The 21,637-nt window shown below is 34.9% G+C and overlaps 1 protein-coding gene across 6 annotated transcripts in view; it reads right to left on the bottom strand.

Annotated features, from left to right (window-relative positions):
• Window positions 1-1,686: 1,686 nt before the first annotated feature.
• The window catches only part of EPC2 (enhancer of polycomb homolog 2), a 117,096-nt gene continuing 97,145 nt past the window's right edge, over window positions 1,687-21,637 (bottom strand). For 2 of the 6 annotated variants that reach the window (XM_026492825.4, XM_026492827.4), the window contains exons 8-14: window positions 18,520-18,609; window positions 16,971-17,116; window positions 16,536-16,879; window positions 7,614-7,750; window positions 5,852-6,011; window positions 4,579-4,912; window positions 1,687-3,592 (exon numbers count right to left, since the gene is read on the bottom strand). In XM_026492825.4, coding sequence (XP_026348610.1) covers window positions 3,520-3,592; window positions 4,579-4,912; window positions 5,852-6,011; window positions 7,614-7,750; window positions 16,536-16,879; window positions 16,971-17,116; window positions 18,520-18,609 — 1,284 coding nt within the window. In that variant the 3' untranslated portion in view covers window positions 1,687-3,519. Of the gene's footprint in view, window positions 4,913-5,851; window positions 6,012-7,613; window positions 7,751-16,535; window positions 16,880-16,970; window positions 17,117-18,519; window positions 18,610-21,637 lie in introns of all 6 variants that reach the window. The other 4 variants (XM_057317518.1, XM_057317533.1, XM_026492826.4 and 1 more) reach the window with 3 other exon arrangements.

Here is a 21,637-nt window from a genome sequence, read left to right as displayed (position 1 = left end):
AATGGGCTAAAATTCAGCCAAGTCCTGGCCCAGATCCAACTCCCAAGGCCCTGTGCTGACTGAGAGCTGTGAGCACTTACTGGCCAGGTCTGACAGACACAGGAGGATAAATCTTGCTTGGCAGATTCGGCTAGAAGCCAAAGTTGGATCTAATGCATTCAGCCTTGGAAGTACAAAACAAAACATTAACTGCCTAATGGTGGAAGAGTGGAGGAGGTTGTTTTCTAAATAAGGTTGAGGCTCTGCTTGCTATAGATGCTGCCAAGAAGTGGACTGAGAAGTACATTAAGTACTTCCTTGAAGAGAACTTCCACTTTAAAGATGGGAGGCAGTGGTTAGAAGTGTGGTGACTACATAAGTTTAATTCCTGGCTCAGTAACTTACCAGCAATGTGACATAGGGCAAGTTATTCAATTTCTCCAAGCTTCCTTCACTTCCCTGATCTGTAAAATGGGAATAATACTGGTTCTTATATAATTGTTAGGACAAAATGAAAAAGTCACTAAGAGAAAACTTACATGCATGATGTTAGACAGGAGTATATTCCAATTAATAATGAAACAAACCTCTTGTCTTACATAATAGAATAGTGAATTACTGGAAATACACTTAACCTTTTGAAATTTAATATTTTGCCTAGTTAAGGAATGAAACATTTCTGTCAAAAGTATATCACTGATCAAAAAATAAAGCAGTATATACTAGGGATAAGTTTCTAAAATATTAGTCTTCACTGCTCTCCTTCCCACAAAAGAACCACCTTGGTAATAAACACTAAGCACAGGTGCAAATATTGTATTCTCTATTTTTAAAAAAGACAGAATGTGTGTGTGTGCAGGATATGAGTGTGTGTGATGCATGTAATTTTTTTTAAATGTGCCCTCCAGATATTTTTATTTTTCCTTTGGTATTTTGCAAAAGATATGCAAAATATCCTCAAATATACTTAGAGCCACATCATAATAACTGATCATAATGATGATCTTGAATTACTAGGAAAGGAGGGGTTCTCTCTTCAGGAAAGCAGAAAAATACAGTTTATATAAGTATTTCTATCTATATCGAATTACAAGATATCCCAGGACATGAGAGTTGCCCTTTTGTTTAAAAACAAAAAACACAAGAAACCCAACCAATCAACCTATTCATCCCATCGAAAACAAAAAACCCACATTCTTCAAGGTCTCTGGAAGGTTAATGGACTACAAGTACCAACGTTAGTTTCCTGAGAAAACCAAGGTATGGTGGTACTGCCCAGTGGAGGGCCAGTGCAAAGACAAATGGTTCTTGAATATGGTGAAAGTATTTTGTCACTTAAAAGTTTTTGAAAAGTACTGGAAAAATGTGTGTGCAAGGAACTGAAATGCCATCTGTGAAACAGTTACAACCACCAAAATAAGGAAGGCTTATTTTTCTATTTTACTTCAAAAGGAACAAATAAATTGGTCACCAGTCTTTGATAAGTTCTGGATTTGCCACATCTCCAGAAACTGTACAAATGGATAGTTCTTTTGTTTTACTTCAATTATTTATAACATGTATATCACATAAGGCAAATTCACTTCATGCTTTACTTAGTAAAATGGAAAAAAAAGCTTTCTCCAAACTTGGCACTAAGTTGTTAAGTTCTTAATAGCAAGGAGATACATCCAACTAAAAGCAGAATGAACACAGTCATAATACAAATCAAATCAAAATTATTTCCTTTATATCATCAGCAATGAGTAACTCCAGAGGTAGAATGGCAGAAACGAGCATGGATCCTATCAGGTCACAACCAATGACGAAATTAAATTTATTTTTTTCTGTGGTTTTGACCATAAATTGCTTTACACATTTAGGACCTGAATAAAAACCACTCTCAGCAGAAATCTTGGCCCATTAATTCAACTGACATATCAATTTACAACTTTCAGGACTGCAGATATAAAAATGTAAAGTATAAAATTATGTAAGTTTGAAATGGTTTTAATCATATTCATTAAAAATATTTACATTTCCCAGTACTTACTTGACAAAACCCCCTTGCAATATAATTCTACTCTAAACTTTTATTTATAAAATGAGGCTCATTTATGAGATTTCAATGAATGTTATACTGCAAATTGCTTACATTCCGTAAAATATTTTAAGAACTTTTCATATCAAAGGTAGTTTATATTGGATTATCTGAAACCCAATAGTGCCCACAGATGAGCTTCTTATAATTCTTTTCATTAATGCTTGGAAAGCACTGTGAAAATGAAAAGTGCTGTTAAGTGCTATCACCTCCCTTAAGTTTTCACTTATACTGTGTGCACATTGTGAAATAAACACATATGCAGCATGTCCATGTTTTGATATGTATTTTTATTTCCCTGCAGTTTTCACTTATCAAGAACAAGTAACAGGGAAAGTTGTCTGAACTAGTGCATAAACAAACATTCTGAAACACCACTACACGTATCTAATTTACAAGAACCGTATAAAAAAAGTCACTAAAACACTACACTATGAAGGTGTCCAACGCTTACAGTCAGACTTTTTCCAACCCGTTACTTGCCTTGTAGCCACAGGAAAACTCTCCAAAATTGAAAAGACAATCTTGCCACAACCCTCCCCCCCTCCCAACACCTGGGATGGCTCGATATCTAGACTTCCAATAATTATTGCAATGATATGATGCAATACATACCTGGTAAAATATCCTTTATGTGGTGTGTTACAGTTTTAAAGCCAGTTAAAATATGCAGTCTTCAGATAAAATGTAATCCTTGAAAAATTTTCTTATCTGCACAGTTTAAATGTGCTAGATGCATAATTTTTCCTAGTCCGTTTTTCCTGTGTAATTATTTTTTATAAACTGGTATTATAAATAGAAATATACATTCAAAACATATGGAAAGGTGAGTTACTACATTAAATTTGCATGTATCGATCCATCCCTTTCCCCTGCACAGTAATAGAAAATACTATTTTGCCTTGAACTTCATATTTGACAGTGAAATGCCACTAGTATTTACCAAAAAGTCCATCTAGTCAAATTGTGAAACAAAATGAACCAAGTGAAAACTTTACAGTTCCTTTAGAAAAAAATTACAAGAATTTCATTTCCTAGCTATGAATCTTTAACTTTTTAGACACAAAGTTGGATTTATTTTTACAAGATACAAAATGTAAACATGGCAAAATAAATAGTTAAAACAAGTGATGCAGGATCCCATTTCATGCTCATGATCCCATTAAAGAATTATTTTTTAAAATCCATTCAGTTGCAAATTCAAGTGCAAAAGCATGATGATGAATATCTACTATTCAAGTAACAGAAATAATATTGATGATACAAATAAACTATTTTACAAGGTAGTGATTTTCCCAATTTTACAAAATATACATCATATATCGATTTAATATCCGATATACTGTAGTCCGTTTAGGTCCATTGTTACGCTCTGTGATCCAGAGTGTCGCCTTTTGCATTCAGCTGGAATATGAATGACTGCACACCATCAGCACAGGTCAAAAGCCACATGTTTTAGGTTATGTCACTTCCATAGCTACTGTTGTCTCTGCTATTCCATTTAAGCCCAATCTTTCAGGTTCATGGTTCTCTCTAAAAAAAGACAAAGTGTAAAATAAACATTAACGCTCTCCAGAATAAGTTATCAGTTATTTACAAATACTTTCTACGTAACTACAACTAAACACGTACTTCACAAGAATATTCCCCATTTTTATCGTTTCTATACAGGAATGAGGACAAGTTTTTTCCAGCAAAGAAATCCTATTAATCCCTAATTACTTGATTATAACTGTTCACTTAGGAAACACAGTAATTTAACATAATAATTTCACTAGAAGCCAATGACAAACTACTCATGAAATGTTAACACAGGATCATTCAAATTTTTTTTCCAACAGATGAAGCATAAAATGCTCAAAAAGAATAATCATTAGAAGCACAGTATTACCTACTTTCTACCATAGTTTAATTTTATAGGTTTAAGGTGATGTAGTTATTAGTTCATGCACCTCAACTGTTTTCTGATTCACTGTTCTCATGTATTAGTATCATAGAAAGAAATATAAAAACATACCCTGAAATATATTATCACAGAGTTAGCTAAGCCCAGAATAATCTCACTTTTAATATATACATAGAATAACTAACTTTCCCTTTGTGTATAATAGTGAAGAGAACACAAATTTTGATTTGAAAAGTAAAGCTCTTACGTGAAATTAATAATAACTCCTCTAACCTTCCCAACTGTCTATGCTACAAAAAAGTAACAGAAGACTGAAACTTCTAAAATATTTTTTGATTTTTTTGGGGGGGGTTTGATGGCTTCCAATTTGATGTGTTTTTCCCCCCTTGTTTTTTATACTTCTGGTTGGCATTTAAACATCCTACTAGTGACCTCAAACAAAATAATCTAAGTCACTGAGCTCTCCACTAAGCAGATCTCAGGATCTGTTAAAAAAGCATGGCAATCAAAAGACATCTATTGCTCAGGCAGTAAAAAAAAGTCTTTTTCCTCCCACAGGATAGCCAGCAGAGAGGGATGGAATGGTACTGGAAATACACAAACACACACACACCTTGCTATGCTGCTGATGGCACTGCTAGGAGTAACCTTTGGCACTCTGTCCATACTGGCAGCAACTGTGGCAAGTTTTAAGGCTGTTGGCGATGGTGCTGAAGTCCGTGTATTGATATGCACATTGACTGGAGAAACAACACTGACATTATTGAGGTGCACTGCATTTGTCAGGCAGGAATTGTTCATGGGAAGTGTTTGAGGACTGCTTGTGCACAATGCTGGGATTAAGTGGTTTGTAGTGGTGTGGCCAACTGTCCTTACAAGTTGTACAGCGGAAATCCCTGGGCTGGATGATAAAGCCATATTGGTGGAGTATAACGTTTTAGAGGTTCCTGAAGGAGAAAAAGAAAATCATTCAATTCATTATCATGAGACATTAAACTCTCAAAAAATCAGGAGTTTAATAAGTGCAAACATTAGTATTCTAATTAAATACCAAATTAATTTTCCACATAATGGCCTCTCCAAAGAGAGTTCCTGATCACAACATACTTACCTGTTACAACCTTCAAAGATACATCTTTCTATTTGGCATAAAGGACTTTACAAAGTATTCTGCTGCATCCCTATTTGGAAAGTAGGAAATAGTAGGGCAGAGAAGTCCTCTCCGGAGGTTGAGAGCACATGGAAATGATAGTTGGATTCTATCAGAATTTACACTTGTGCAAGATGAAATCAGTGAGGAGGGGCAAAAAGGATCATGGGTATATCAAAAGCAAGTGGACAAGCCTATAGTCTGAGTAGTACTTGAAGGCTGATAGGAACAGTAAGCCTTTGAGGACTCGGGCTAGTAAGAAGCAGACAAGGTTCCAGAGTAATACTGTATTTTAAGAGAAGGAGTCAGAGAAGGCAGTCTGATGAGTATGTGCTAGTGGGATGGTAAACCCCATTTCAAACTTATTGAGAGATCAATCTGGATTTTATTTTGCCTTTTTATCACTGCATGGATAATTCCATGGTGATGGTTAGCAATTAGCTCAATACGTTTCCTAAAATGTGAGGCAACTGATAGTACGTGGATAAAACTAGGCAAGGTGGAAGAGTTACACAGGACGGTATCTAGTGGGCGCAGGAGGAAAACAGGGAGCAGGCTATATGTGAATTCTAGAAAACATTCAGCTATTCCACTACACCTATCCATAGAAATTCTGAAGTCCTGACCGACTTCTTGTACAATGTTCTCCCCTTGCATTTAAATAATAAAAATCGTATCTCCAATCACTGAGTTACAACTCAGAGCTAATAAGTACCACACGAAACCACAGGCTTACCTGAAGGCTGGACAACACCGTTTATGTTGTTGTGGCCAGTGTTCTGTTCCTTGGCTACCTCACTGCGACTTGGAACAGGCGCACTGACCACTGCGGATGCAGCAAAGTGGGCGCTGGCTGAGTCAAGTGTTTTAGACATACAGTCAGAGGTGCTTGAGCCCTGTAGATGAACGAAATTAAACTCTCAACTTTTCAGATGTGATTTCATGAATGTGAATATTAAGAAATGGGCAAACCAAAAGGCAGTTGTCTTTTTCATGCTGAACAGTTAGAGGTGTTCAGATTAAGTGATCTAGGACTCCACAGACTATTTTTGGCATATGAAACGGGGAAATGACTAAAAACTGGGAAGCAACTATTTTGGAGAAAGAACTAGGGAATTTAAAACCTCAAACCTTTAATACTCTACTAATTTTTCCAGTAAGTGTTAATGAATGCCTTTAAAAATACTTGACAATCTGTCCAATACTATGGACAAAATGAAATCAAAGGAACTAACCATCATTTTTGTCACAATGTAAAAACATGTCTGGCCTAACCCTGCAGGAGGCTAGTTACCCAAGAGATTCAGAAAAAGCAAACAAAGTTTAATGTCCATTCCTCTTGATTCTGTATGAAGCTGGTCAGCTGTTACTAACAGGCAATAGCTCTAGAATGTAGGCCAGTCCCAAATCCACGTGGATGCTAGAGGAGTGCTGAGGGGTCCTGATGTCCCTAAGATCTTCATGCTGTTGGATTCAGGATTTCCAAGGTTAGTGTATTTAGTGATCCCCCGAGGATGAGCTGAACCTCCATCAGCAGACGCTGGCCTGAGAGCTCAAAGAGTACAACGAAGGCTGAGCTCATCTCAGTTACTTCTTCAGAATTACTTTTAGAATTATAAAGCAACAAAACTTAAGACCTAAAACACTAGATATCTTTCCTTCAGATGGCTCAAATTTGAAACATACTTTTCACTTGCAGTTTTATTTTTAGTGGCTTGAACAATAGAACCGTATACAGTTCTGAAGGCCACGAGTTCAAAGTAAGTCTTACAGGGCTTATATCAAGGGGTTTGCAGAGTTACTTTCTTCTGGCAATTTCATAAGGTATTTTTATTCTTATCCCTAGTGTATTCATTTAATCATGCCTGGTGGCCATTGTTTTCTTCAGGGGAATGTGATTCAAAGAGACAGGGGGCTATGTTGTTTAGGTTCACTGCATACAATTCAAGAGAATTACCTCTTAGCCCATGGGGCACATCTAAATGGCAATTAAACACACAGTTTAGGAAGTGGGTAGGAAAGTTATATTCTTGGAAAAAAACAAAACAAAACAAAACAAAACTGGGGCACCTGGGTGGCTCAGTCAGTTAAATGTCTGCTTTCAGCTTAGGTCATGAGCGTAGGGTCCTGGGACTGAGTCCTACATTGGGCTCCCTGCTCAGCGGGGAGCCTGCTTCTCCCTCTCCCTTTGTCTCCCCCCCCCCCCAACTTGTGCTCTCTCTAATAAATAAAAAAAGGAAAAAAAAAAGTTTTGGGGGATGCAGGGGTAGGGATGATAGTTCTAAGAGTATATAATTCCTTCTACAAATTCTCAATAACCCTTTAAAACAATGTAGTTTCTTTCCTAAATTACAAATACCATATTTGACTCTAGTACTTCCCTCATTAAATATAGTTTATCACGGTTATCCTCTGTGACTTGACTAAAATTGAAGAAAACTATGTAATTATGAAAGGAAAAAACAAGAATCATAACCGTGATTAAAAGCCAAGTTTACCTGTGCTTTTGGATGTGTCTGTTGCGAGGAATGCTGAGATTGCTGTTTCTGCTGAAGCTGAGCGAGCTGCTGCCGCTGCATCTGAACTAACTGCTGCTGATGGGTCTGAAACTGCTCCTCTGTGATACCCCCTGTTACTGGTAAAGGACATTCATTTCAGAAATAAGTGTGTTTTCAAGTACTTTTAACAACACAAGTAGAATACAATATAAAGTGATTGCACAATTAAGATGAAAAGCAACTGCAAATCATACCACTGGAAAGAACCCAATAAAAAGCAAAAGTGGCTTATGCTAACATCCATGATCTTCTAATGTCACATGCTAAAAAGTTCCTATATGTAGTGTTTACTACATAACATAGTTCTAACATGAAGACTCTAACCATTTATTCAGACTTAGTGTCTTTAAGATCACTCTTAGTTCACTATATCACGTGGTAACTATATAATGAGAAAAATTTTGATTTATTAATGCAAACAATAATAATGACTAAATGATAGCCTTCGTAAGAAAGCAGGACCATAAATGATCCTTATTGCTGGTTTCCATTTAAGATATTTTCTCCGATTACAAATCAGAGTAGAGGACAAAGATGTTCGTCTAGTATAACCATTAACTTAGTTTTAAGCCAATGGATTTGATGCTAACATAAGTTGTATCTATATAAATATGGGCTAGAAATCAGAATTGTTCAGAAAATTAAAGGTATAATGTATCCTCTGATGTAATCAATTATGCTGTGTTAATAAAAGTAGATTCCAAGTAAAAATAAGGCATCTAAAACTTTTGTTTACAAGATTAGCTAAGAAAAAGTTGTAATAGGAAACATTTTTCTTCACTTTCATTCACTAGTTTTCAAGTAGATCACTGATAAACTGAGTTGACACAAGCTATTTCCAAAGAAGTTAGTACATTATCAAAATCAAGAAATATTAAGTCCCATCAGAATACATCTACTACTAGAGTAATTTTGCTCTATTTTTCTTCATTGCTTTCTTTGCTCTCTTCCAACTATTTCTTTTAATCAGCAAATATTTACTATCTACGATGATGCAGAGTGCTACATTAAGAGTTAAGTGAATACAGGGCAAAATAAACTAAAAGGGTCCCGCTACAAAGTCCTGCGGTGTGGTTGGAAAGAAAAGATCCGTAAAAAGAAATACCAACTATTATGAGTCAACCTTTAAATGCAACTAAGCAATCAAATCAACAGGACCTAAAGGGGTTTAGCTAGAAGACTACACCCTCAACATAGGTTACTTAACTACCCCCCACTCCCAAGTTTTCCATTTGGTACAATTACAAATGAGAAGATTTTAAAAATGTGATGGTAAATTAGACATATATAAGTTATGAATAATACAGTCTATTTTCTATGAAAAGGGATTAGGCCCCAGAGATGGATAAAACATTAGATATGCCTTCATTTCTGTTCTGCAACATTATCATCAAAATTTGTATTGGACTATGAAGAAAAAACAGTTCTTAGATAGCAATTTTATTTTTAGAAGATTAAAAGACCTGGGGCTACAACAGTGCTCACTCTAAAATTTTAATATTACCTGTATTTTTGAAGTACACATTAGTTATCTTACTGAATTACCAACAAAATCAAATGCTTTTCTTTGTTTGCACATGTTAAATTCACTGCAAGTGTTCTATTTTTAAATGAAAAAAATATTTTTAATTCTAAATTTACAATCTTCAAAATCAAATGAAAATGTGAAGTATTCATGAATTTCCAGCTGTTTGAAAACCTTGGGAAAGAGATGAAAAATAGTTTATTAGATAAAAGGCAGGAAGGAAAAATCTTAAGCTAAACCCAAATAAATCTGTTTAAGTCTTATGTGTACAAAGAGTGTGCCAATTCAAATGAAATGGACTTGGAATCTGGTGTTAGCGTGGTTTACTTCCTCAAATCCAGGATTATGTTCATCTAGAGCTAAATTTTTGTTGTGGTGAAAAGGCGGGGGAGGTTACAGTGATTAAGTGAGGAATAAACCAAGTTAAATGAATATACTTAATGGCTATTTCAAAATTGAGAAAGAAATGAGAACATTGAGACTCTTCTCCAAAATCTTTTAATTTAGAAAGTCATGAGTGAGATAGAAATATGTACCTAAATTAGTAGAAAGAACAAAAAGCACTTTTTAATTAAAGAAATTACTTTCGGTTGGTAGTCCATGACTAACAAAGTATTGCCAGACTATAGGGGTTCTACTTGCTTTCATATGAACAGATATCATTTACATATATGTTAAAGAGAAATGCTGGTAAGATTGCCTCTTTTGGGGAAGTAGGGATATGTCTGCTTATTGAGTTGAGACCATTAATTTGCTCAGGAACCCCATCCATTTCCCCACAGAAAACACATTAAAATCCCAAAACGACTCAATCCAAATTATTCAAATTAAGGGTCAGTGTTTCCTAACCTTTGTAAACCTAGGCTGACTTTGACACCAAAAATTTCATCCTTGATCCCATTACTGGTTGAGAATCACCGATATAAACTCTATTTAATTCTATAATATGGTTATGCTTTAAAAAATGACATTTATTTTTTTCTCTTTCCCTCAACTCAAACATTCTTGCCATCTAGTTCTTTCTTCCCTATAAAGTTTTGTGCTTGAAAACAAGCTGATGTTCCTCATTCAGAATTTTCTAGAGCATTGTGTAGAATTATTTCAACTCTTTAGACAAAAAGAGCAATTAGTAGTTGTGGCACAGAATTGAGACACATACAAAACCCCCTTTCTAACTAACCTCTTTCATTTTGTTAGGGTGAACAGAAAGTGGTAAGAAATGTATGATTTTAATGGCACAGGCACAGTACTGAATTTTCATTCTTAGGGTTGACTTAATGGTAGGTAGAGGTAGGTAACTTGGTAGGTAATTTGATTGAAAACACCTTCTCTACTGATTATTCTTCCTTTCATAAATTACTCAAATACTTTCACAAGAAATTTACTTTGTACACTGACTTGCAGTCATTAAAAGGCAAACATTAAAACACATTACGAAAAGGTTGCAGTTATAGTGTGAAGAAATCTACTTAGAAATGAAAGAGAGGATGGGGGGCCCAACCTTGGGGTACTGTAGTGGCAAAAAGGGGAATTGGGAATGTACAAAAAAGAAACTACCTTCTCCTGCTTAGAGCCAAGCCAAGTTCTTTCCACTAGTTGCTCATAGGTTGCTAGCTTAAAACTGAAATTTATGCTGGTCATAAATCTACCCTACCCTGCCCCCACAAGTCCTTTCAGTTTAAAAGTAACCACAAATTTTGTGAAGGGAGTAGTATTTCACTAATCTAGACAGATGGGAAGTGTCCTTTTACCAGAGTAATAAGTTTTCCAAATCTCTGTGGTTAATATATGCTAAGAGGTATACATATTATAGAATTTTTCTCTTTATATATGGCAAATACATCATTCTATACGTTAGTGGTGTACCTGCATTTCAAATATTTTGTGTATATAACCAACAGTCTGTTTTTCACCAAAGCCCCTGACCTTTCTGGCTTTTTATTTTCTTTCCTTTTGTAATATCTGGCTCCTTACCTATCTTAGATTTATCAGTTGCTTTACTCACCAGATGAATCCATGTATTTTTTGTTAGAATACTTGTCACCACCCTTGGAATGTTGATTCTGTTTTCAAAATTCCTAGGCATTCCTCATTTCATCTTTCAGGGATGTGTTTCCTGTATGTTGGTCTGCTAGGCTGACCCCTTTATCAGCTTTCCCTCCCATATTCTTACAGTGGTCTATCAAAAATATACTCAAGGTACCTGCACTATATTTTATACTGGTTTAATAATTCTAAAGCCCTAGATCACTGTTTCTTAAACTTGGGCCCACACAAGTATTCTTGAGTATGTGGGAAATCTTTACAAGCATTTGCTAACTTTTGTTTTGTTGATAAACTAGGAAATAAATTTAATAGAAACAAATTCTGAATCTTCTGGATGACCATCTCACAATAGGGTATGAACACAGGATTTTTGTGCTTGTGTGTGTCTTTTAAAAATTATCTTTTAATGCAGTGTTTCTTTAAGTGGGCTAATACAATGTGTATTCTTGGGAAGCTATGGATTTTTTTAAACACTAGCCTAGACCAAGTTTTCATAGTTTAATGAAGAATATCTAATATGGTAGTAAAGATTATCTAAAAGTCAAAATGAACATATTATCATCCAGTATTTCTTCATGTACAGTGTAGCTCTTTGTTACAAAAGTCTTATACACTTTACTGAAGTAATGCTGACTATATGCATTTTTGTTTGTTTTAAAAGACAGATCTGGGGCTGATGGGGGTAGGGAAGACAGACGACCTATTTTAAACCTTGTAGATCTTAGCGAGGAGTCAGGTGAAAGTTCACATAAACCATCGGAGCTACTGTGTGGATAAATATTTCAATCCTTGAAAGTCGACATTACTTGTCTAGGACTATACATATCCCATAATGCAACTCTCAGTTAAAGGGAAGCTAATGAATAGACTGCAAAGCTGTGGGGGTACAAAGGGTGAAGATCGGAGGTGAAGTCAGGGGTAAAAGGTGAGGGGATGAAGAATGAGGAACAAATGAAATGTGAAAATAAAGAAAATAAAGACCCATTTAAGGGGTGCTTGGCTGGCTCAGTTGTTAGAGCGTGTGACTCTTGATCTGGGGGTTATAGGTTCGAGCCCAATATTTGGTGCAAAGATTGCTTAAAAAAAAAAATCTTTAAAGGACCCATTTAAACTTCTGATACCCAACCTAAATAGTTACAACTGAAATTTCAGTATTATTTCCTTTAGTAGTCAAACTAAAATCTTTTAATTCCTGAAATCTGAATCTACTTCTCACACCTCTGGAAGAAACCCTAAGTCAAAAATGAATCCTTTTGAGTACCTTAGCTAGTTGTGAAAATGTAGTTTTACCTATTCAAAAACTTTCACACTTGCATACATTTTATGGCAATTTAAGAAAGAATGGGAAAAGATGGGGCGCCTGGGTGGCTCAGTCTGTTGGGCATCTGCCTTCAGCTCGGGTCGTGGTCCTAGGGTCCTTGGGATCAAGCCCTGCGTCAGGCTCCCTGCTCAGCAGGGAGTCTGCTTCTCCCTCTTCCACACAGCTTGTGCTCTCTTTCACTATCTCTATCTCTTGCTCTCAAATAAATAAATGAGATCTTTGGGGGGGGGGAGGGGAGTATGGGAAAAGAAACTGAAAAAATTAAAAAATCAGGAATTTCTCTTGGAAAACTGTCCAAAATGCTGGTGTTCTTACAAATTGGTAATGTTAAGATATTTGCAGCTGGTCAAAAAGGCTGCTGGTATCTATTCAATATATGAAGACAAATGAGGGAAAAAAATGCTCATTGCAATCATGTGCTAGTCAAAACTTAGGTTAAATGTAAATTAATCCAGCTCTTCAAGTCCGAACAAGCAACGCTAGCTTTCTCCTTCCTTCCATCATTCATTTTAAAAAGTAAACTTTACACCCAATGTGGGGCTTGAACTCACAACCATGAGATCAAGAGTCACATGCTCTACCAACTGAGCCTGCCAGGTGCCCCAAGGAAAGCTACTTTTAGATGTGCAATACATTTTGTTAAAGTTTTGGATTTAAGAACATAAAAGAACAGTTAAATAATACTTCAGTTTCAAATGGCTAAAAACTTATCTATTTATATAAAGAATGTAATACTTGCCATGTGCTGTAAGATTCTTGAAAGGATTATTGTCTTGTAAAACTGCAACTGTTAAACACTTAACATAGTGCTTTGCATATAATAATTCTAAATAATTATGTGTAAAATTAGTTTTCCTTGGTTATTCACTTGCTATGTTCAGCACAATCTACCTTTCCTTTCTCTGCCCTGCTTCTATTCTTTGAGAAGACTTTTTCAACTAAGAAAACAGATCTTCATTTTACTTAATACGTAAAAGGACATGTGTATTTGCTTTAAAACGAAGTCTTCAGTTTTAGTTCGTCTAATATCTAGGACATATATTTCAATTTATTTTAAGTCCTTTAGGTATGATATCAAAAATAACAATTAGAATATATTTAGAATGCAGGGATTATGACTTGAAAAATATTAACTGGGTTATTAACAACATAAAAGAAAATTCTTTACCACTAGCCCTCAAGTTCAATGTGACATAAATAAATACTACTGTCAAGTGTATCAGATTTCTATTTCTGATTAAACCCTTTATTTGTTGCGATTTCCCAGATGTGAAACAGAAAATTCAGTACTTATAATTTGTCTAGTTCAGTGATACACTCTGTAAGGTAAAAGTATGGTCCTATGTCAGTCTTGTCACTCTTAAAGACAAACACACTTTCATGACCAAGTCCACTAAGAATAAGCAGAAGGCAACAGTATTAATAAAGCCATAAAGATTAAAAAAAATAAAACAGATAAGTGTTCAATTCTTTTGTCTATGTCCTTCAAACATTAAACTACCAACTTTCTAAAAACTCCTACATCCTTCTCTTTAAGTCAATGAAGGAATTCCTATCAATATTTACTGAACTGTAATGGAATCCACTTAAATTATCTAACAAGAACTGAGACTATGTAATGAATAGAACTGGTATAAGTGGGTACTTAAAATTGTCACAGCTTTTGAACTGTTCATAAAAATGCTGTTAAAAGACTTGTTCCATTATGCATTTATATACCTGTGCCTAGTATTTTGAAACAAAACAAATGTATTTAAAAAAACCCCAAAAACCTTGTGGCCTCAATGACTAGAGGATCATAGCTGAGAAGGAAAACTTCAAACAAAATCCTTTACTCTAGCAACAGAATTAAATATATATTTGAAAATTTCTACTTAAAAACACTGATTTTAGGGGCGCCTGGGTGGCTCAGTCGGTTAAGTGTCTGCTTATGATCCCAGGATTCTGGGATGGAGTCCTGCATCGGGCTCCTTGCTCAGTGGGGAGCCTGCTTCTCCCTTTGCCTACTGCTCCCCGTTTGTGCTCTCGCTCTCTGTCAAATAAATAAATAAATAAATAAATAAATAAATTAAATCTTTAAAAAAACAAAACACTGATTCTAATGTAGTTTGGTTAGGTTGCTTAAGTCTTGAAATTTGTCAAGGAAAGAAGGAAATGGTACTATGTTGAGAACACTAAAAAATTAAGACAGGAAATATACAGACCCAAAAGACTATTTTTTTTAATGGTAGGGGAAAGGCAAAAATTAAAAAACTTTACTGTCAATGATGTTAACATCACATATTTGTCACTTAAGTTACCTGAAAAGTGCATGCATGCCTAAGATACTTTAAATGCTTATTTTAGGCTGATCTATTATGATAGTGTCATAAAATTCTAGAGCTAATTATTATGGAATTATTTAAGTTATGGTAATATATTCTCGATCAATACATAAAACGATGATATAATGATGATACAATAACATACACAACCAATGCATATTTTCTGGAAAAGAGTCAAGTCAAATCCTTCTGGAGTTTACTGGGAATGTACAATAGAAAGCTACAAATATCTGGCCATGTTCAAGTTGAGATGAAACATAAAATCATTTTTTTTGGTATGGTACACACTGTTAGAGAAGAAACTCAATCTACTATCAAATCTAACTATTAATGTCTATATTGAGATGTTTTTAAACTCCCCTTTTGGCTTTTGAGTAATTTTTGATACAGGAATTCCAGCTCAGTTAAATAACTTGAACACTGTCATGGAGTTGGCAGAAAAAAAAAAATCAGACCTAATATTCGTCAACTCCTACTACCTTTAGATTTCTAAGAAGCTTGCCACCACAAATCATATTCGGTATTTATCTATTTCAGCTTCAAAAGCTCAGTAAACTTCACAGATTCATGAACTTTATATAATGGGATATAATTTTCCTTACCTAAGTTTGTTTATGAGAAAATTAACCAACTAATTTGGAGGAAAAACATGTCAACTTCTAATCAAACAAATCCAATTTTCTATTATAATCTCTAAACAGATAAATGTCTAGGTCAAGTTTAAAAACAAGCAGGAACAAAAAAAGACAACATGTCTGAGACCAAATTTCAAACTAAAATGATTTACAACCACTTTAAAGAGGTTTAACATAATTTCACATAGTAAAATGCACCATCCAGGAAATAATTTAGAAATACATATGTTTTCTAGAAAGAAAGGATATCAAACAGTGTAAGTCAAGTCACATCTAGTTTTGTCTCTGGATACCAAGCAGTGCTTGTATATATCATAAGGACATTAAAAATTATACCTACTTGTATATATGTGATAAAGAGAAGACTATCCATAGAGGAAAACAAATCAAAATTACATTTTAGATTGTCTAGATATTATACATTTACAATGTACACGTCATAAAAATATTCAATTAATTTGGGCACAGTGTTTCTTAAAGTGAATAATGCTCTCCGATCTCAATCAGAGGGAAGCTACCAGACAAAATTACAACTATTCATGGGGAGCTTCTTAAAAAAATCATTTTTCAGAAAGAAAGCTTTCAATGGTACTCTTGAGGAGCAATGCCTACATCTGAACAAAGCTAATATACAAAAAAAGAAAACTTTCTTTAAGAAGTGCATGCTATGGCTATGAAGATCTGGTAGCAGCTTATAACCACTTTGCCCATAGGGATCTCCTTATGCATTCTGCCTACACATTCACCATACCAGACACACATATTCAAAATGTAAGTCAGGGTTTTAGAGGTATTAGGACATTGTTTAAAATGTGAACCACACCAATAAGGTTTAGTTTCTTAGGCTGGATAAAAAGTGTAGTAAGTTAAGGTAAAACATTCCTTTCTTCAGCGGGTTTATGAAAACAAACCTTCAAAATTTACCCTGAGCACTTAGCACTTATTTAGTGGATAATGAAAATCAAGGAGAAAAAAAGAGCAGGCTATACTCTGAACACAGTGACAGCTTACCTGATATGCCATTCTTGCTGGTGTTCAATAAAGCTACAGATGCTGCAGAAACTCTTTTATTGTTCACAGTCTGCCCTGATTTTCTTGAGGTACATTCTTCACTATCACTGTCCTGTAAATTTAGTAGCCTTGGCTGGAAACACTGTAGTCGACATGATCTGATATTGCTTAATATTTCAGAAAGGGACAGTCTATTTTCACAATGTTTACTGGAAGCATTGGTCCGAGTGAAATTAGAAGAAAAGTCTATAGTTTGGGAAGAGCTTGAAAAACCATTCAGCATTTCAGGGTCTATCTGTTTCAAGACTGGGTCATGTTCTGTGGATATTCGGTCCATTATGACTCTGAGAAACAATATAAAACGAAATATTATCTGGAAGAACTTAATAACATTTTCTCTAGTAAACAAAAACCAGGCCAAAACAAATAGTTTACCTTCCACCTCTGCCAATTCGCCTCCTTGCAAATCCTATACATCTTCTTGGGACTGTGAGGGTTGTAAGGCAATGCCTGTATCTCAATTTATCCAAATCTGCCAAATCTGAATTTTCAAATGAGTGGTTAGCTTGGTCCAAACGAGGCTGAAAAGAAAGGAAAAAAAAATTAAAACTCATGGAGTAAATCTGAAATGAAGAAAAGTTAAATCATGATAAAAATAAAGTACAGCATTAGCAGAGCAATTAAAATTTATATATAAAATTGTAAAACTGGTTTTTAAATGATATTAACCAGATAAAATTTTATAAAACTGAATCAAAAGTTCACTCAGCAAAATAACTCAAATTCAATTTAATATTTTAGGGTATATTTTAGAAGAAATACATCTTTAAAGAATAACGTGGTTTTTAAGATCTACGTAGAAAAGTAGAGATAGTAAATTTAGTAATGTATAGGCTTCCTATTGAGATAAACCAAAAGGAAAAAATTTTTTGAACCAAAAATTGTACTTTAAGCATGTATGTGTCAAGCTGACAATTCTTTATTTTTCTGGGCCTTAACATTTCTCTACCTTTTTATAATAATTTTCTCTTTCTCTCATTAGCGTAACTTGTAAATAACTTTCTACCTCTTCTATGCTAAACACACACACACACACACACACACCCTGAAATGTTGGAAGAGTAGATGTTTACCATAATACAGCAAGACAAATGGCCTCTTTAATTCATATCTGAAAGCTATCCTCATTAACTCTGTAGTTAGGTATACCTTATCTGAAAACCTGAGCATCTGGGAGTGAGGGTCACTCCTGATATAATGTTGCACCAAAACCTGACTTAAGAGCATAAAGCAATTTCTAAGTGTGTCAAAAAAATCTGAATATAATTATTATATAAAATATTGCCATGAGGAAAGTTTAAAAATGATTCGTTTGTTTGAACCTTACTTGGTATGTATGTACAAGATGGACTTGCCTAAAATAAATTTTAATAAGCAGCAACCATCAAAATTTTGGGGTGCCTGGGTGGCTCAGCTGGTTAAGTGGCCAACTCTTGATTTCAGCTCAGGGTCATGAGATCGAGCTCATCGGTCAGGCTCTGCACTGAGCAGGGAGTCTGCTTCGGCATTCTCTCTCCCACTGCCCCTCCCCCACTGCCCACATGTGCACTCTCTCTCTCTCAAATAAATAAATAAATCAAAAAAAAAAATTTCAATTAGAGATTCTGGGCTTACCTAATTCTAGCAGTGACAATAATTTTCATAATTGTTACACTAAGCTACAGTTCAAGCCCAAAGTAAAACTAAATTTCTAAAATTTAGAATTTTAAATTATCAATTTCCAAGTAAAGGATTCTGATATTTCTAAATATCCTCTGAAAGGACTCAGTACCTCTGAGCATCTTTTATTGGTATGTGTATAGGGGATAGTAAATAAAAAACGCCAACAGACTTCCCATTTTTTGATCAAGACTAAGTTACCTTGATAAGAGTTACCTACTAATTCCAGTTCACAAAAACGCTACAAAAACATGAAAGTTCTTACAGCATAATACTGGCATCCTGCTCGCCTCCTGAAAGCACAGGGACCATCAGGATCATTTTCTTCTTCAGGTTCTGATACTGGGGATGGTACCTAGAAAAAAGAGGCATGAGACATTCCACTTAGGAGTTACCAAAAGTCAACAGATCAATCTTTGTAGTGGTCTAAAATCAGAATCTGATCACGAACAGTAAATCACTCCTACATTACATATAGTAGGCAGTACATTCCCCCAAACAGTTAAAGACTAGCACAGGTTTTCTATGGTTAAACATGATTATTTGGGATAGATTAGTTCTTGCAGGGAAGTCAATACAGTATTGTATAATTGCTTCTGAACATGTAAGTACCTAAGAATTATTACTGAGTTTTTATATATCCCACTTATATTTTATGAATGATGTATGTGGCCATAAATATTTTTATTTTGACAGTTATGTTTCACCTACAGGTAGATGTATTTTTATACAATAACATTCTCTCTCTGTAATAAAGCCAAAAACTAGTAAGTAAAAAAGGCTTATGAATAGTGCACCCCCCAAAGCCATTACAGGTCATACATTTTTCTCAAAGGGAGTCCCTTATTTCCCTACTCATTTTAAAAAATCACTTTTTTAAAAAAGTTTTTATTTAAATTCCAGTTAGTTAACATACAGTGTAATATTAGTTTCAGACATATAGTTTAGTAAAACCACTTTTTAAACTTAGCAGATCAGAAGCAGAAAATTAGAAGAGGAAAGAAGACTTGCAGACTGGCTACAGAGAGAAGTGATAAGCCCACAACCTGACAGCAAAAGAAAAAAACAAAGACTTTCAAAAAGCTATCACATAATTAAAAAGCATTCTGCTTGGAACCATGCGATCTAGATGAAATATCCCTATATATATATAACGTTTGAGTGACCACCTGGGGCAACACTGATCCATTAGAGCAAACTTTATAAATGTCATAAAAAATGGATTAATATATAAATATACCCTGATACAGCAGAAAAATAATATGATTTAGATAAATTTCTACCCATAATGGTTAAAATTAAAAAAAAAAAAAGTTTTGGTACTTAAGTTTCAGTAGTTCCGTAATTTCACTTTGGAGTACATCTCTTTTTCTGACAACGCTGGCTCAACCATATTTACGTGCAAATTTTGAACCTCACAAATCCCTCTCTTCCTATTTTGAGAGGAAAAATGTGTTCTCCACATTATTTCCAAACTGTGGTAATTACCACTGAGCAGGGTCATCCAGGAGAGAAAGGCATTTGTTTGAGGTTCCAATATACCTCCACCAACCCTATGGGGGAGACACAGAAACAGTAAGCTGGGGCTGATTCTTTTTCCTGGGGAACGAAGCCCCACACCTGAAATTTCAAGGGAAATCCCAAATGTGAATTTTATACTTTGGTTCCTTTGCAGATCATCTACCTCTTCTAAAATACACACAGGGAAGCATTACAAACAAAGTCTCAGAAATTCTCTGCAAAAAGTATACCACCCCTTTGTCCCAACCACCCACCTCCCCAAGAGTGGATTCCAGTATTTAGTCTGAGACATAGGAAAAGAGAGTTGATATTAGGAGAATCAGAAGCATGATTAAGAAAAGACAAGGTTTTTAATTCTGCTCTGCTGCAAATCAGTTGGTTAAGTCTGAAATTAAAGTGTTTGTTCTCTTAAGGCTCCCTAATCCTTTGTTCCTTGTTTACTGGACAAAGAAGAAACATGATTATTTTAGTGATCTTTTTAGCAATGAAATCCTGATTTTGTGAGAGCTACACCCTAAATAGCTGCCTCACTGTATGATGTCCAACTAAATAGGCAAAGACTCATTTTTTAGCAACAAGGGGATATCATTATAAAAATTAATGAGGGTTTTTAAAGACTAGTAAAAGGATTCAGAAGAACTAAAAGTTTCAAAATACAATTTGATTTTGAAATTTTCACGTGGATTTGAGGGCTGGGGACTATATAAATAAACACAAGAATTCAGAACAGAAAAAAAGGTCCCTTAATGCATGAGGAATATATGATTAGTATGTGAGTGTGCCCTGCCATCAGGGTGCTGGACTGATTTCAGCAAGAAAGGAAAGGTTTCTACAGTTCTTAATATCCCATGTGTCATTCTTAAAGGGCTGAGGGTGTAAAGCAAAACTTTGTAAGCTCTCCTGAGTACTACCAATATAAGGCTATTATTGAAATATAATAAACCATGTCCTATTCTTACTTAAAATTTTTTAATCATGTCCCAGTATATATTATGTAGTAGAAGCCATTTGCCACCTGGCTACTACTCCGCCAAGCATCATTCTGTTCAACCTCTCTTCCCCTTTGCGTTTTATGCTCCAGCAATGCCAAACTGCTAGCAGTTCTCACTCATGCTGTTTCCTCTGCCTACAGCCCCTCCCTACTCTTTCTATATGGAAAATTACTATTTGTTAGTACATTATTTCCTCATTCCTTCAAAATGGCCATGTCCCATGGCTCTTCAAAGCACTGAGTAATGAATTATTTCATTAGGTGCTTTTCAAGAGTATACTAAATTAAACATACCTTTGTGCATTTGTTACAATCCAGATAAATGCTAAAAAATTATCTATAAATTAGTGACAGAAGAGTAAAAAAATACATAATCTAGTCAAAGGGGACACATTTTACACTTTTACGTAAACTCTAGATTTTAAATAGTTAAAACCATAAACTGTTTTATACACAGTCTTGCTTCCAGAGGTATCTGTAATGTTGGTTTAAAAGTTTTTTCTTTTGGCGCAGTCGTTAAGCGTCTGCCTTTCACTCAGGGCATGATCCCAGAGTCCTGGGATCGAGCCCCACATTGGGCTCCTCCACTGGGAGCCTGCTTCTTCCTCTCCCACTCCCCCTGTGTTTCCCCTCTCTCTGGCTATCTCTCTCTCTGTCAAATAAATAAATAAAATCTTAAAAAAAAAAAAAAGTTTTTTCTTTTAAACCAATGAAGTAAATATGTTAAAATATAATACACGTATTTGTTATATAGCATTCTCTTTAGGTTGCCTATACCATATAGAAAAAAGAAAAGGGTATTGCTAGATGAGGTGTTAAACTATAAATATGTTATTTATCTTTTAAAATTGATCCTTTAATATACAAAGGT

The sequence above is a fragment of the Ursus arctos genome, unplaced genomic scaffold (genome assembly GCF_023065955.2).
Source record: "Ursus arctos isolate Adak ecotype North America unplaced genomic scaffold, UrsArc2.0 scaffold_1, whole genome shotgun sequence".
NCBI classification, from domain to species: Eukaryota; Metazoa; Chordata; class Mammalia; order Carnivora; family Ursidae; genus Ursus; species Ursus arctos.
The sequence above is the reverse complement of the archived record's forward strand: the minus strand, read 5'-3'. Positions and strand labels throughout refer to the sequence as shown.